The sequence below is a fragment of the Ailuropoda melanoleuca genome, chromosome 11 (genome assembly GCF_002007445.2).
Source record: "Ailuropoda melanoleuca isolate Jingjing chromosome 11, ASM200744v2, whole genome shotgun sequence".
NCBI lineage: Eukaryota > Metazoa > Chordata > Mammalia > Carnivora > Ursidae > Ailuropoda > Ailuropoda melanoleuca.
In genome coordinates, this window is record NC_048228.1 from 11,296,921 (window position 1) to 11,312,167 (window position 15,247).

Sequence of the window (15,247 nt, forward strand, 5' to 3'; positions counted from 1 at the left end):
CATGAGAGACTATGGATTCTGAGAATAAAGTGAAGATGTCAGAGGGGAGGGGAGTGGGGGGATGGGTTAACCCAGTGATGGGAATTAAGGCGGGCATGTATTTCATGGATCACTGTTTTTTGTTTTTTGTTCCTTTTTTTTAATGATTTTTTNCTTAACCGCTGTGCCACCCAGGCGCCCCTGGATTCATTATTCTTAAGAAGCTTGGCTACTATTTATTGAGTGCATGCTGCTTACCAGGATGTATGGTAAGCCTTTTGCATGCTTTATATCATCCCCTCCCCCAAACTAGCACCATCCAATAGAACTTTCACAGGGAGGGAAATGTTCTATATCTGCACTGTCCAGTGCAGTAGCCACTCACCACATGGGGCTACTGAACATCTGAAGGTTGGCTGGTGCCACGGAAGAACTGAATTGTTATTTGTGTCTAATTTTAATCAGTTTAAATGTAACTAGCCCCATGAAGCTGGTGGCTGCTATACCGGACAGCTCAGCTCTCTCCCATTTTATAGATGAGAAAAAATGAAAGTTCAGATGGTTGAGCAGTTTGCCAAAGGTACTCTGCTCCACCGTAGCAGAGCCACGCTTTGGACCCCTTCTTCCTGCCCACAGCCCCCACTCTCCACCACCATGTTGCACTCTCTTTCTGTTGTACTTTCTGCAGCAGTGGTTTCCTGGTTGGCAGACTGTTCCCTAAATCATAATATACATGCATTATGCAACCCACCTTGCAGTCCCTGTGCGAGACCTACCTAAAGAAAGCTGTGAAACGTGCCAAACGATAGAAAAGAAGACCTGCATAAATGGGGAAAATTCCACGTCCCTGAATGGGAACACTTAGTGTTGCAAAGATACTGGTTCTCACGGCCAGATCATCTTTGGACTCAGTACAATTCTACTCCAAACAAGATTCTAACAAGATTGTGCCAGAATAGTCAAAACAAGAATAGTTGGGGGATGGGGTGGATTTGTTCTGCCCCTATCAAAATGATGAATAAAGTGAAAATAATTAAAAATCAGAGACTGGCCCAGGAATAGGCAATGGGCTGTTTAAAATAATCTAGAAAGATGGCATATGAAATCACAAATCAGTATGGGATGGGGGCGCCTGGGTGGTGCAGTCGTTAAGCGTCTGCCTTCGGCTCAGGGCGTGATCCCGGCGTTGTGGGATCGAGCCCCACATCAGGCTCTTCCACTGTGAGCCTGCTTCTTCCTCTCCCACTCCCCCTGTGTGTTCCCTCTCTCGCTGGCTGTCTCTGTCAACTAAATAAATAAAATCTTAAAAAAAAAAAAAGAAAGAAAAAACAAATCAGTATGGGACTGTTAATAAATGTGGAAATGAGTTCTCTCTCCAGAAAGTAATAAGGCTCAATCCTTACCTCATGCCACATATAAAGTAAAGGTCTAAACGCAAAAAAAGAAACCAAACAATCTGAGAAGCCGTAGAGGGATAGAAGTACTTTTATAATATTAGACTGGGAAAAACGGGAAACCGTGAAGGGCAAGGTTGACAGCTCTGACTACCTAAAACGTAGAAGTTTCTCAATAGGATAAAAAACACCACAAGCAAAATTTAAAGGTCAGTTGACACAGGGCAAGAACAGTAATTCAAAGGAACGCGCAGGATTAAACCCTCCACCAACAGAGAGCTATGCCAGACCATCAGCAAGAAGGCGAGCAGACGGAAGATGGAGGAGATTGAAGAGACAGTTCACAGGAAAAGAAATAGAAATGGTAGGAATGGCTAATACGAATGTTCAGCTGGGGGCGCCTGGGTGGCTCCGTCGGTTAAGCATCTGCCTTCGGCTCAGGTCATGATCCCAGGGTCCTGGGATCAGGACCCGCATTGGGCTCCCTGCTCAGCAGAGAGTCTGCTTCTCCCTCTACCCCTCCCCCTGCTCTCTATCTCTTTCTCTCTCTAATAAATAAAATATTTTTAAAAAAAGAATGTTTAGCTGCACTAATGGTGAGAGAAATCCAATTTAGAACCATCAGGTACCAGGGTGCCTGGCTGGCTGGGTGGGAGGAGCACGCGACCCTTGGTCTCGGGGTTGTAAGTTCCCAGCCCCACGTTAAGCATAGAGAGTACTTAAAATAAAATCTTAAAAAAAAAACCCAAAAAACCCAAACAATTAGGTCCTGTTTTTTCACCAGTTGGACTGCCAAGAATTAGACTAATTATATCCAGGGTTCGCTGGCACCGTGAGAGTGCAAATTGATCCAGCATTTTAAAAGGTCTGCAGGTCCGTTGTAAGCACTCACCGCGCAGAAATACCCACACAGGGATCCACAGACGTTCGCTGCAGGATCGTGTGGCATCAGAGAAGTGGAGACAGCAGCCATTAGCTAACAATGTCCTATTTTAGCGTGCAGTGTGGCCCTGAAAAAATGCAGCCGCTCTGTATGTAATGGTACGGAAATAGGTGCTGCGTATGTTGTTAAGAAAAAGCACGTTTGGGAACCATGAGTATAGCATGACCCGGTTTCACTTTAAAAAAAGTTTTTTTTAAGTCTGCGTATGCAGGAAGCATGTTGGGAGGACACACATGCAGGAAGCATGTTGGGAGGACACACACGAGCAGTTGACAGTGGGAAACGGGGCCAGGAGGTCTTTGTACTTTATACACACTTCATCTTGCTTGAGTTTTTATGGTGAGCAAATGTTGTAAAGGTCTCTTGACCCGAGAAAGGAGTCCGAGTCCCAGCTCTGGCTCCCCCCCACCACTGAGCTGACCCTCCAGTGGAGAACTCAGCCTGCACTGGCTTTAGCCTCTTTCTCTGTGTAAATGAAACAAACACAATCGGAAAGCTCTTCCGTGTCTCTCGAGTGTTGTGCTAGGTGCGGCTCCTCTTATAATCAAGGAAACGAGTACATGTCCGTTTTGCTTTCTTACATAACGGAGTTCACCAGATCTCGAGAGATCCTGCCAGCTCTATCATCTGTCTAAGACTGTCTGATCTCAGAAGAAGGAGAAGAGGCCGGACTCCCGTGTGGTAGTTCTTAGTCCTGAAGCGAGCAGGACAACCTCCAGCCATGGCGGGGCGGGAGCTGGGCGGTTCGCATAGGCTCGTTGCTTTCTCCCGGGCCTGTTTTGCCCGCCTCTCAGGAGGGAGGGCAACCCCGTGGCACTGGGGTCTATCCCCGGCCAGCAGGGCTGCTGGGCTTACCCCGGGCCACAGGGAAGAGAGGGTATTTTTGTTGTGGGCGCTGAATGGTTGGCCTCTGGCCAGGAGCTCGTGCTCGTTGGTGTGGTCGACGTAGCTTGCTGCTGCCGTCTCTACCACTGCGTCCAGATAACACTGGAGAACATGTTGGCCCGTGCCAAGAGCTTAAACCTGAGATGAGTGTTCTTGTGTGCCCATTCCCCGTCTGGTTGTTCGAAGGGCAACAGCAGACTGGAGTATGGCTAAAACGAAGTTGGAAAGACTTGTCTCCTAGGGCTGTACTTGAAAAGGGCCCCTGCTTTCTTAGCCTTAACGAATCAGAGAGAGCCGCCCTCACCTTCTTCAGCCTTTGCTCAGTGCTGTGGTTCATCTCGCCTGCTGCCCCCTTCCTTTTATCCGTCCAGCCTGGAAATAAGCATCCTTCTTTGTGTAGGGCTGGACATGAGCCTGGTGTGGACCCTGACCCATACCCAACCTTGTCCATTACCCCTGGGCAAATCCAGGGTCCCACATCAGTCTCTGGGGCTGGCGCCCCAGTCCCTCAGCCCTTAGTTTGTGCAGAGGGGCTGCTCCGAGTAGGGCGTGCTGGACAACGCCGGAGCGGGGGGCATTTATACAGATAATGCCTCATGTAATGCCCCTGGGGGGGCTAGCGCTGTGGCCCTGGCTCGAAGCCCGGTACCACCTGAGACCTACACATGGACGGTGGGTCCCCCTCCCAGCATCAAGATGTCATTGTGCAGAGCACGGGCTGGGTGCCTCTCAGGGCCTGGGCTCTGAACATGCAGCTTTGCCCTCCGGAGCGTGCAGGGTAAGCTGCTGGTGGTCACCATGGATAGATCATTTGACTGGTCTTTCTTTTATTTATTTATTTTTTATTTTTAATAATCTCTACATCCAGCATGGGGCTCGAGATCAAGCGTCGCGCGCTGCACGGATGGAGCCAGCCAGGCGCCCCTTGACTGGTTGTCTGAGCTCTCTGCTCTCGCCCTCCTCTTTTATCTGTTTCTCATTTCGGGCGCGTTTCTTTTCCTTTCAGTTGCAGAGCTACTTTGCTGCATGTGAAGACGAGACCCCCGCCATCCGGAACCACGACAAGGTCCTGCAACGTCTGTGTGAGCACCTGGACCACGCCCTGCTGTACGGGTAAGCGGAGGTGGTCCCTGGAGAAGACCCTAGGCCGCCACCCGGCAGGGGCCGGGCGGCAAGGAGCCTGCAGAGAGCAGTCCCTCCCCTTGTCTGCCTGTTCTTTCTGCTTTCTCTTGTCAGAGAGATTTGCCTCCCTCAGGTAGACTGCAGGCTGTCCGCAGCCGTCCCCGTGAATTGCCTCTGAGCAGGGGTGAACGGCTGGGGAAAGCATCAGCGGGCGGTGAGCCGCTGGCGTGAAGGTGCACTGGTTGCCCGTGGGCCCTGCGGGGAGCCCATCGCCTTCTGCCCGGAGCTCATTACCGACACGCAGGCCGCTGGGCCGGCTGACTGCAGGTTCCCAGGGTAGCCCCGTTGAGGTCACGGCAGCTCCTGTCCTATTTTCTCAGACTGCAAGACCTCTCATCTGGCTACTGGGTGCTCGTGGTGCATTTCACCCGGAGAGAGGCCATCAAACAGATCGAGGTGCTGCAGCACGTGGCCACCAACCTGGGGCGCAGTGAGTAGCACCAGGACGATGCTGCGGGGAGCCCGGGGCCCCGGTGAGGCCTCAGGGTCAGCCCGGGGCGGCTGATCCCCTTGTGCTGTCCCCCGGCAGAGGGGCGTTCAGGTGCTGGCGCCCTGCGCCTGAGTTAGCTGGAGCATCGAGGGCGGCGGGGAGGAGAGTGAGGTGCCGAGGAGAGCCCGACTCCTCTCGAATCCCAGCCCGAGCCCCGAATGGGGAGCCCCGCTTCTCTCCCTGAGCTAGGATCTGTGTTAGCCAGCAGGATCGGTGCCCATCTGGAGTTTGGTCCGAGTTCCCTGGCCTGCCAGCAGCTAGGGTCTGACCAGAAGACCACAGATTTCAGGGGTTCCAGCCCTGCCCACAAGAGAGGAGGCTATCAGAGTGCTTGGTGTCCTCAGCTGCTCTTGCTGCCCTTCCTGCCCTCGCTTGGCCCAAAGAGCCAGCACCCTGACAGACCTTCCTTCCAGTTACTCCTGCCCTCCGTTTGCAGGCAGGGCCTGGCTGTACCTGGCACTCAACGAGAACTCCCTGGAGAGCTACCTGCGGCTGTTCCAGGAGAACCTGGGTCTGCTGCATAAATACTACGTCAAGTGAGTGTCCGCAACAGTCTGTCTAACGCAGCCCTGGAGCTCCCCTTGAACCTCGCCCCAGAGACTCTTGTCACATGCAGACACCACGGTGTGCCATGTCAGAGGCCTAGCCCGGCCTGGCATGCTAAGGACACGTCAGTGATGGCCGAAGAGCCCTCAGCGCCTTGCCTCTGATGGCCCTGCCAGGAGGACAGGCGCTCCCACTGCTCAGCCTCTGCCCGATCCTCTCCCCAGGCCTCAGACCTTATGCTCGGACCCCTTGGCTGGGCTCCTGCAGGAGCAAAGTATTTGTGGCAGCTGCTAAGAGCTAGAGGAGCCTTATGCTGCAGGCCCCGTGTCTGAAGACAGTGGCCGGAAAGTGCTGTGCTGCCAAGGGGTGGGTGAAGGCGGCCCAAGCTGGGTGCCCTCCAGGCAGTGGGGATGTCACATGTCACATGTCAAATGTCAACACAGCCAGCTTGCCAGTGAGGCCGGGGCCAAGCTGGTAACCACCGTCCCTCCTCGTGTCTCACAGGAATGCCCTGGTCTGCAGCCACGATCACCTGACTCTCTTCCTGACCTTGGTGTCTGGGCTGGAGTTCATTCGATTCGACCTGGATCTGGTGAGACACCCTGGCTCTCGCCACCTCTGGGGGCAGCAGGTTGGGCGGGCCGGATGTGCGGTCTACTCTTCCGGCGCCTCTCAGGGAGCCCGTTGGGTGTAGCAGTCTGAGCAACACCTTGCTTGTTCAGGGTCAGAACAGTGGAACTGGGTGGAGGGGGCGATACTCTCTTGGCTTGTCTAAGCCAGAATGCCTAGTTCAGATGACTCCTTCCTTGCCCCTCTGTCCAAACTGGGAGAAAAGCCACGTTGCCTGGAGTGTTTAGTGCTAATGTACCCTCCTGCATGTTTAGGGTGTGAGTGTTTGAGAAAGACAAGGCACATTCATCCCTGTGCCTCTTGGGATCCTAGAAGCGTCCTCCGCTCCTTGCTCCCCGGCCTCTCTCACTGTCATGCACTAGAGAAACAGGACGCGGACCAGGAAGGGCTGAGGTGGGTCCAGAGCATCTCTCGGACTTGGGCTCATCAGCATGCTGCTGCCCCGTCCTAATCCAGTCACCTTCCCAGGTCCCTACGCCAGCGGCACAGACTGTCTACTGAAAAGTAGTCGGAACTGGAGAAAATGAGCAACTGCTATAGTCGAAGAGGTCAGGGAGAGGTTGGCAGGCAGAGCTGGGGTCTGTCGTCTCTGTCTGCCTCCAGTCCAGAGCTTTAAGAGCCACAGCCATTCACGTGATTCCTTTTAGCAGCTTATTTCTGAATTCCATGCCTTTAGCTGATTCCCCAAAGGAGAGCCAGCAGGGGAGGACTGACGGAGGCAGGTCTGTGCCAGGCCGCCCGAGGCCTCCCGCAGCCGAGCCCGCTCTTTGCGCTCTTATCTCAGGACGCCCCGTACTTAGACTTGGCCCCCTACATGCCCGACTACTACAAACCGCAGTACCTGCTGGACTTCGAAGACCGCCTTCCCAGCTCCGTGCAAGGCTCAGACAGCCTGTCCCTCAACTCCTTCAACTCCGTCACCTCCACCAACCTGGAGTGGGATGACAGTGCCATTGCCCCATCCAGTGAGGGTAAGCGCCCCTGGCAGCAGGGAGCCATGCCCCTGCAGTGGCACCGTGGTGAGGCCGCTCCCGCCTGGCTGGGTGACGTCTCTCTGGGCTCGTTGTGGTCTGCTGGGGGAGATTGGCCGTTCAACAGGGCTGACCGTTTCCCAAGTCTTCATTCATTTCCTCAGCATCTCCGTGGTGGGTAAAACACAGATTCTGGGGACAAAAAGCCAACATGAGATCATACCTTTTCCAGAAGGCTAGAGCCCTATGCCCGGGGCAGGAGTGGGTGGGACGGTTTTCTAAGCGAGGAGGGATTGGCTGCATGACCTGGAAACTCTTGCTACCACTGCAGGGGTGAGTGCTGCCTGCTCGGGGAGGTCGGGGAGGTCGTCCTACTCTGATTCTAGGCAGAAAGAGGCTGAGCAGTCCCTGGAAGGAGGAGAGAGAGCCAGATGGGTCCGAAGGGGAGGGGAGACTTGCCCCCGTTTCTCACGAGCCCATCCGGCTTCTGAGTCCCTCCTGCACTTGCTGGCGTGTTAGCGTTGATTGCACCCGCTGCTTCCAAGACTGAAATAGGTGGTCATCGTGTCTGTAGGGCATTTTGTCATCTGGACCCAACAACTGAGTGGAACAGCCTGGTTTCTTTCAAACCTTAGGCTTCTGTGTTCATTTATAAAACTGGCGTTTCTCCACCTTCATTCATCCCATGCGGGAAAGGAGAGCTCTTCATTTACTGTACCCCGCCTCACCTCCAGGGAAGGGGAGCCCAAGCATAAGTTCAGCCCCCCTGGGCTCCCTGGAAGTGCATTAGCATTGAGACCTTGGCCTTCCTCTTTCTTCATGTCTGCTTGTGCCGTGGGCCAAGGGCCCATGAGGGCAGTTACTTTCAGCCTTGTTAGCAAGACTTGCATTGCTCCTTGTACAAGCGGAAGGCAGCGGCTCAGTCTCCTAGGATTGGGCTCGCAGGTTGCCTCCGAGAAGTCCGGGGCTGGGCCCTGAAGGGGCAGCCAGGCCGCCAGCAGGCGGAGGTGTCCCCTTGAGCCACCTCACCTCCGATGCTGGGTTCAGAGGCAAGGAAGGCAAAGGATGGAAAAGGTTAGGTACAGGGGATCCCACATTCTTCTCAGCCAGAACCAGGTCCTGGGGTTGGAAAGGATTGCCCCCAAGGGTCTTTCCAGCTGATCAGAGGCTCCTGGGCCCACGCCTGAGCTGAGAAGCATCGTAAGTTCCCTGAGGCTATTAGAGAAAACGCAGAAAGTTTAACTTTTTCCTCTCTTGTTTTCTCCTCATGTCTCCCACCCCATGCCCCCACCCTCCCTGTTCTTCCACTCCCTGTTTCTAATCTTCAGTTTTGTCCCTCATTTTTATAGATTATGATTTTGGAGATGTGTTTCCAGCAGTGCCGTCTGTACCCAGCACAGACTGGGAAGGTGGGACAGAGTCTGCTGTTACCCTCTTTTCCTGTTTTGCTATGTTTCCATGCCAAGCTTGCTGCATGATTCGAAATCAGCTCATTATTTATAATAATGTCAGTGATCATAATAAAGCCAAGTTGGTGTTCTAAGAGATGGAATTCTGCAGGAGGAGAACTCGACCTGTAGCTCTAGGCAAACCCCTTCTAGTGCAGGACTCCTGCCTTTACGCAGTGGCCTCATGGAGTCACCAAGTGACCGCATTTCAGGGACACGTGGCTCCCCCTCCCTGATTCCGATGCCAGTGAAAGCACCAGATGTGCGTAGGGACCTGCCAGCTCATGGGGCGCTAGTGGCCTGACCCGGCGAGCAGAGACTTGTTCTGGAAAGCGTGGTTTGAATCTGTGGATCGTAAGCTCCTTTAGGTCAGATGTGCTCTTGTGTCAGAAGCATCAAGAAGTAAAGGTGGAGGGCTCGATTCCTCCAGTCCAGTCTTGGTGTCTTCCTCTCCGGTGGAAAGAGCCTGAGGGCCGCATGGGCGAAATTGCCCAGGCAGAGCCGAAACTCCCTACAGGGGAGAGTCTCTGTGAGGTTTTAAGGCCGATTGAAATAAAATCTGGCCGCTCTCCCACTTGTCCACTAGGCGGCAGCCGTGCGCGGGCAGTCTCCGGCCCATGACTCCACTTCTGGGCTTCTGGAAACCCATGGGGCTCTTCCCGTTCCCAGGAGTACTCAAAACACAGGGCATGTTTCTGGGAGGGTTAATGCTTCCTCCTTAGATCTGGGGCTGTAACCCCTCACCCCCTTATTAAAGAGCCTTCTGCCCTGTGGGCCGCTTCTGCCCGGGGCTGGGCCAGGTGGGGGAGGGCCAGCCCTGGAGGGAGAAGGTGCTGACTCTCACCCTGGCAGGAGGCATAGGTGCCCTTTCCACTGCTCCAGAGCTGGCCTCTTTGTTATTAGCGCCGTGATCTCTGAGTAGTGGATGACAGGTGATCTTCTCCCAAGTACTGTATGAGATAGCTTAGTTTGAGGGAAATAAGATAGGGCATTGGGGAAGGTTAATTATGTCATCTGGCCAAGAGAGTAGCTCTCAAGAGTGCCACGGGTTAGTTAAGATGAGCTTGAAATCCAGAATTCCATCGTAACCTCGTTGATCCTCTCAACCTCTCTTCTTACAGTGCACATGCTGGGCATTGATTTCTCTCCCCCCCCCCATTCTAACCACTAACCCCCTCCTGACCCAGCTCCTCGCTGCCCTTTGCAGTCACTTGACAAGCAGGGCCCGACCTTTCCTCTGCAGCCCTTTAGAGCTCCCGGTGGCCCGGGAACAAATGACCCGGGTCACACTGCTTGCTCAGGCTGGGCTGGGGAGGGCTTCCGGGTGGGGTGAGCTTTGTCCCATCGTGATCTCCTGCTTTCCTCAGTTCCCAAGCCTGCTCTGGCCACTCACCTGGGGAGGCTTTGTCTTCTCCATCCACCTGGAGGAAAGCAGGATTTGGGGGCAGCTCCAAACTCGGGGCCCTGGGGTGGGGGTTGGGGCGGCCTTCCATGGTCCTTGGCTCATTACGGAGCTGGTGGGCCACCAGCCTTGACAGCCACCACGTCCCGTGGCCTGCTCACTCCCTTCTCAGCACTCCTCCCACAAGCAACTGCAGATCTCTAGGGGCTGGAACAAGAGTGGTTGGCCTCACAGGACCCTTCTTTGAGATGGAAGGGCAAGGTTTTCTGCCTCTGAGAGCTAAGGCTCTGGGGATCCAGGACATCTGAAGGAAGTCTCGTATGCTGCTGGTGTTTTCCTGGCAGGGCAGGCAGTTGCCTTTGGCCCCTACCTTTGTCCTTATATTAAAAGACACTGTACTTTAAAAACAAAAAACAAAAACGGATGGTGTGCGGCATCAGCAGACAGCTGCCCGGTGGTTTCCAAGATCCGCTGGGAAGCGGACAGCAGGTTGGGCCCTTCCAGATGAGGCTGAGGGCGGGGAACATGTTTGCCATGTCTCCTCTGGGCACATAATGGCCCACAAGATGTGTGTAAGCTGGCAAATGGGGCGTGAACATCCCGCGTCCCATGCCATTAACTCTCACCTGACCTCTTCCGACAGCTGGGCCTCAGTTCCCTGCTGGGCCAGCTCCCATCTGCCAGCAGATAAGTGCCCTGTGTGCTTCTCGTGCTCCTGTTCCAGTAACCTGGGCTGGATGGTTGGGGGCAGGGGAGCAGTGAAACCAGCCCCTCTCTGGAGAGGCAGCACCCCCCACCCGACCCTGCCTTCTCCCTAGGGTGGAGCCAAGGGTGAGGGGCACCCAGAAAGGACCGGTAGGCCGGCGAAGGCTTGTGTGAAATGGAGTTCCCAACTCTCGCCTTAAAGGGGTGCCTGGTCCTGCCCCCCCCACCCCGGCTCCGGGAGTGTGCTGATGTCAGGGAGAGAAGCAGCCGCAAAAGGGCCTGTGAGGCCGCTTTTGGGGGGTGGCCACTCGGCACACCTTTCTTTTCCCCTTTGCACCTTGTTGCCCTGGTCTGTCATTCTCCCTACTGTGCTCTGGGCCCTTGTTCTGCCTTCCCCCCCCCATGCTCCTTTCCCTCTGGACTCCCTATCCAGTCTCTCAGCCCCTGCCCCCACTCTGCACCCCTGTTTCCCTGATCCCCGTCGTCTCTCTCTAGTCTCTCTTCCTTTGTTGCTTTTTATCTGCCTCTGGCACAGGGTGGAGGGGGGACCCTTCAGAGGACTTGGGTATCTCAGCCCTGCCGGTGGCGTGTGGCGCTGCAAGTAACCCCCCCCCCGCCCCCGCATAGCTCCCTCGGATGGAAGGCTCTAAGGTTAACCTGAGAGGTCTGCAGCCCATCTCCTCTCGAGGCATCAAGGTCACCATCCCTGAGGGGCTTCAGCCCGAAGGCTGCTTAACCTTGGGGTTCTTAACTCGAACTCGGCCAAATTGCTATGAGCTCTTGGGGGTTCCCAGTGGAGTGGTGATGATATCCCTCCAAGTCACTTGTAAAGCACAAATCCCCTCTCCTGTTGGTCTGGGGCTTCTGCTCTTAAAACAGGGCCACCCTGATCAGATTTCCCCAGGAGGTACTCACCTGCCTCCCTCATGAGTTAAGGCATGCTTTGGGGACCTGGGGGCCCCAGACGGTGTCTGACGGGCTGTCTCCTGTTTCCTGTTCTCCCAGATGGAGACCTCACAGACACCGTCAGCGGCCCCCGCTCCACCGCTTCGGACCCAACCAGCAGCAAAGCTTCCACCAAGAGTCCCACCCAGCGCCACAACCCCTTCAGTGAGGACGCGGCCGAGACCGTGTCCTCCTCCGATACCACCCCAGTGCACGCCACCTCCCAGGAGAAGGGCGAATCCCACGCTCTCAACCTGCCAGACCCCTGCCCGGAGCTTGAAGTCATCAGGTCAGTGGGGAGGGGCCCGCAGAGAAGGTGGGGGAGCATCCGGGGGTCTATCCTGTCCGCTCCGAGCATCCCGTTTTAGTCCTCGAACACGGGGACCACACACCCCCGATGGGGGGACCAGGAACTTCCTGGAGACTAAGGGGTTCTCCAGTGGTTCTTTGATCAAAAAGAAACAGGCGGCCCAAGCCCAGGAGGCAGTGTGGCATTGCCGACAGCCGTGGCTGGCGGCAGGGGCCACGCCCGGGCTGCTGGGGCATTTGTCAGGTTCATTCAGGGCCAGAAAGCCCCTTCCGGCTAGAATTCTTCCAGTTCTTGACTGTCACTGTACAGCTTCTGAGATGTGTACTCGTTCAGCATGGCTCCTTGGAAAAAGAGTGTCTCCGTCGTGTGGGCAGGGGCCTTACAGAAGAGGAGGGAGGACAGGTCGGGGAGCTCTTGGCCCAGAGACTCCTGGACTCCCTGCCCTGCCCCTGCTCCTGCCCCTGAGGGTCTCAGTGCTAGAGAGGAAGGAAGATGTGTATGTCAAATCCTCCGAGGCTTGCTGGCCCAAGGCAGGGGTCAGGGGTCCCACCCTGCAGGCTGGTTCAAGGCTTCAGCCGCTTAAATGGCTCAGACCTGGGGTCGCCTTGCCAGGCCCATCCCAGCCAACTTGCCACGAAGGAAGCTTGAGCCCAGAAGACTTTGAGGGCACTTCTGGTTACCTGATGGGGAGTGAGGTCAGCTCAGTGGCCACTGGCCACATCCCAAGGGGATGGCTCCGTTAGAGGCGCCATCGCCCTGTGTGTGCTCCCCAGAGCACAGCTAGTGCAGCTGTGTCGTCAGCTAGAATTCGTACGACCTGCTCAGGGGTTCCTCGGGTCCCCGCCTCTGCCAGCAGCGGGGTCCCTCAGGGCCTGAGCTGCTCTTGCCCCCAGCACTGCCCAGGACCGCTGAAACTCCGCCCTCAGAGGTCACGTGCGCAGGATCGCCCCTTTTGGCCCAGCCCGCCTAATTCTCCAGTACAGCAGTGCTCAGGTGGTAAACTTGTGCCCGTCACTACTGTCCCAGGGTCACCAAGAAGAAGAAGACTGGCAAGAAGAAGAAGACGAGGTTGGATGAGGAAGCTAGTCCACTTCACCCCTCCTTGACCCAGGACACCTGTGCCCGGCGGGGGGATGGTGACAGCCTGGTCAGCAGCCCAGGCCTGGGGCGGGCCTCCCCGGAAGCGACCTTTACTTCCCCCCAGGAGGAGGGAGAGGGGCCCAGCAGCACAGCGGAGAGCAGCGAGCTCTCGGAGCCCGGCCAGATGGGCCTGCTTATCCCCGAGATGAAGGACACCTCCATGGAGCGCTTGGGGCAGCCCCTGAGTAAGGTCATTGACCAGCTCAACGGGCAGCTGGACCCCAGCACCTGGTGCTCCCACGTCCAGTCCCCAGACCAGTCCTTTCGGACCGGCTCTCCCGGGGAAGCCCCGGAGAAGCCGCCATTTTGCGACTTTAGCGAGGGGCTTCCAGCCCCAATGGATTTCTACCGCTTTACCGTCGAGAGTCCAAGCACTCTTACATCAGGTGGCAGCAACCATGACCCTGCAGGGCCTGGCCAACCGCTGCATGTTCCTGGTAGCCCTGCGACTGCTGGCCAAGAAGAGGGAGGAGGAGGAAGAGAGGGACAGACGCCTGGGCCCCTAGAGGACGCCCCCAGGAAGGCCCAGGAGCCGGGGACCCAGGAGCCGGACACTGAGTTGCCCCCGGTCGGGGAGGGGCCTGTGCCAGAACCAGAGCCCGGGACCCACGAGACTCTTTGCCAGCTCAAGCGAGACCCGCCCAGCCCGTGTCTGAGCAGCGCAGAGGACTCTGGGGTGGATGAGGGGCAGGGGAGCCCGTCCGAGATGACCCATTCGGCAGAGTTCAGGTGAGCCGGGCCCTCCGTGCAGCTGGCCTCAGAGACGCTCCGGCCCTCCAAAGCTGGGGACAGTGGGCGTCCGTCCTCCAAATAAAGGAAGTGCGGCTCCTGAAAGGACTGGCCTGGGCTGGGAGGCGGGAGGGGGTGTAAGTCTCCCCCCATCACCTCACTTTGGCTCTCCATCGGGGAGCCAGGACAGCTGGGCTCCCTCTGGGTGCCTGCATGGCCGCTGTGAGCCTGTGTCCCCTCCTGCCCCTGCCCTCGCCCGACACCCCCACGCTTGTCCCTCTCACAGAGTAGACAACAATCACTTACTCCTGCTGATGATCCATGTGTTTCGAGAAAACGAAGAGCAGCTGTTCAAGGTCAGTCCCAGGAACTCCAGGGCGAGCAGGAAAGCGCGCGGCCGGCCAGGGCGGGCGGGGGCCGGGGTGCCTGACCCTCCTCTGTGCGGCCCCTCAGATGATCCGGATGAGTACCGGGCACATGGAGGGCAACCTGCAGCTGCTGTACGTGCTGCTCACGGACTGCTACGTCTATCTGCTCCGGAAAGGTGCCTGCCGCCCCCAGCACGGGGCTCACCGCCCTCCCTTTCCCCGTGCCCCCACCCTCGGCTCTCGGCCACCTGGCGTGCGGTGACCAAAACGCTGCCCGGCTGTGCCACCGGCCGTCCCAGCAGCCCCAGGAGCCACGAGCCCCCCGTGTCATTCCCCTCCACCGTGTCCGATCATGGGACAAGGACGGGGCCTCCCTCAGAGAGAGGCCGGGTCTTAGAAAACGGGGCAGGGGGAGGGAAAAGAGGCCCCTGTGAGTCATAGGCATTGGGGTCTCCTCTCTCAGGGGCCGCAGAGAAGCCATACCTGGTGGAAGAGGCCGTTTCTTACAACGAACTTGACTATGTGTCGGTGAGTGCAGGCTCGGCAGGTGGCATACACTGTAGGACAGGGCTCCGCAGGCCGCCAGAGCTGCAGAGCGAGGCTGCGGAGCGAGGCTGCGGAGCGAGGCGTGTCCCTGCCTGCCCCCCTGCCCCCCCCCCCAGGGTCAGGCGTCGACTTCTCTCTCAGAGCACCTTCCACACGTGATGCTGGGGACAAGAACCAAGTTTCTGACGTCTCTTCGTCCACCACATTTCTGACCATCCCTCCCGAACTCATGCCAGGGTCCCCAGCCTCTGGGGCTTTACCTTGTGGCAACTCCGGGGCGTGCTTCCTCCCACCCCAGCCAGCCCTCAGTCCGGCCACGGCCACGGCTGCCTCTTCCTCCAGGCAGCCGCCAAGCCCCGTGCGCATGTGAAGGTGTTGTTTCTGGCAGGTGGGCCTGGACCAGCAGACGGTGAAGCTGGTGTGCACCAACCGCAGGAAGCAGTTCTTGCTGGACACAGCCGACGTGGCCCTGGCTGAGTGAGTGACATGCCCCTGCCACCTCTCCATTTGCATAGGACTGGAGAGCAGCCCTGGACTCCCCAGCCTTAGAGGAGGACAGGGAACAGTAGGATTCGAAGAAGTGGCGAACAGATGTGTTCCCTCTGAAACCTGCGGGGGGTGTACAAGCACACTG

The 15,247-nt window shown here is 56.9% G+C and overlaps 1 protein-coding gene across 1 annotated transcript in view; it reads left to right on the forward strand.

The window, feature by feature from the left end:
• PLEKHM2 (pleckstrin homology and RUN domain containing M2) overlaps positions 1-15,247 on the forward strand; it is a 37,240-nt gene that overhangs the window by 18,624 nt on the left and 3,369 nt on the right. The window contains exons 3-14 of the mRNA XM_034672075.1: positions 4,208-4,314; positions 4,704-4,813; positions 5,310-5,409; positions 5,924-6,011; positions 6,834-7,020; positions 8,370-8,429; positions 11,581-11,809; positions 12,857-13,699; positions 13,986-14,055; positions 14,153-14,243; positions 14,531-14,595; positions 15,002-15,090. Coding sequence (XP_034527966.1) covers positions 4,208-4,314; positions 4,704-4,813; positions 5,310-5,409; positions 5,924-6,011; positions 6,834-7,020; positions 8,370-8,429; positions 11,581-11,809; positions 12,857-13,699; positions 13,986-14,055; positions 14,153-14,243; positions 14,531-14,595; positions 15,002-15,090 — 2,039 coding nt within the window. The remainder of the gene's footprint in view (positions 1-4,207; positions 4,315-4,703; positions 4,814-5,309; positions 5,410-5,923; positions 6,012-6,833; positions 7,021-8,369; positions 8,430-11,580; positions 11,810-12,856; positions 13,700-13,985; positions 14,056-14,152; positions 14,244-14,530; positions 14,596-15,001; positions 15,091-15,247) is intronic.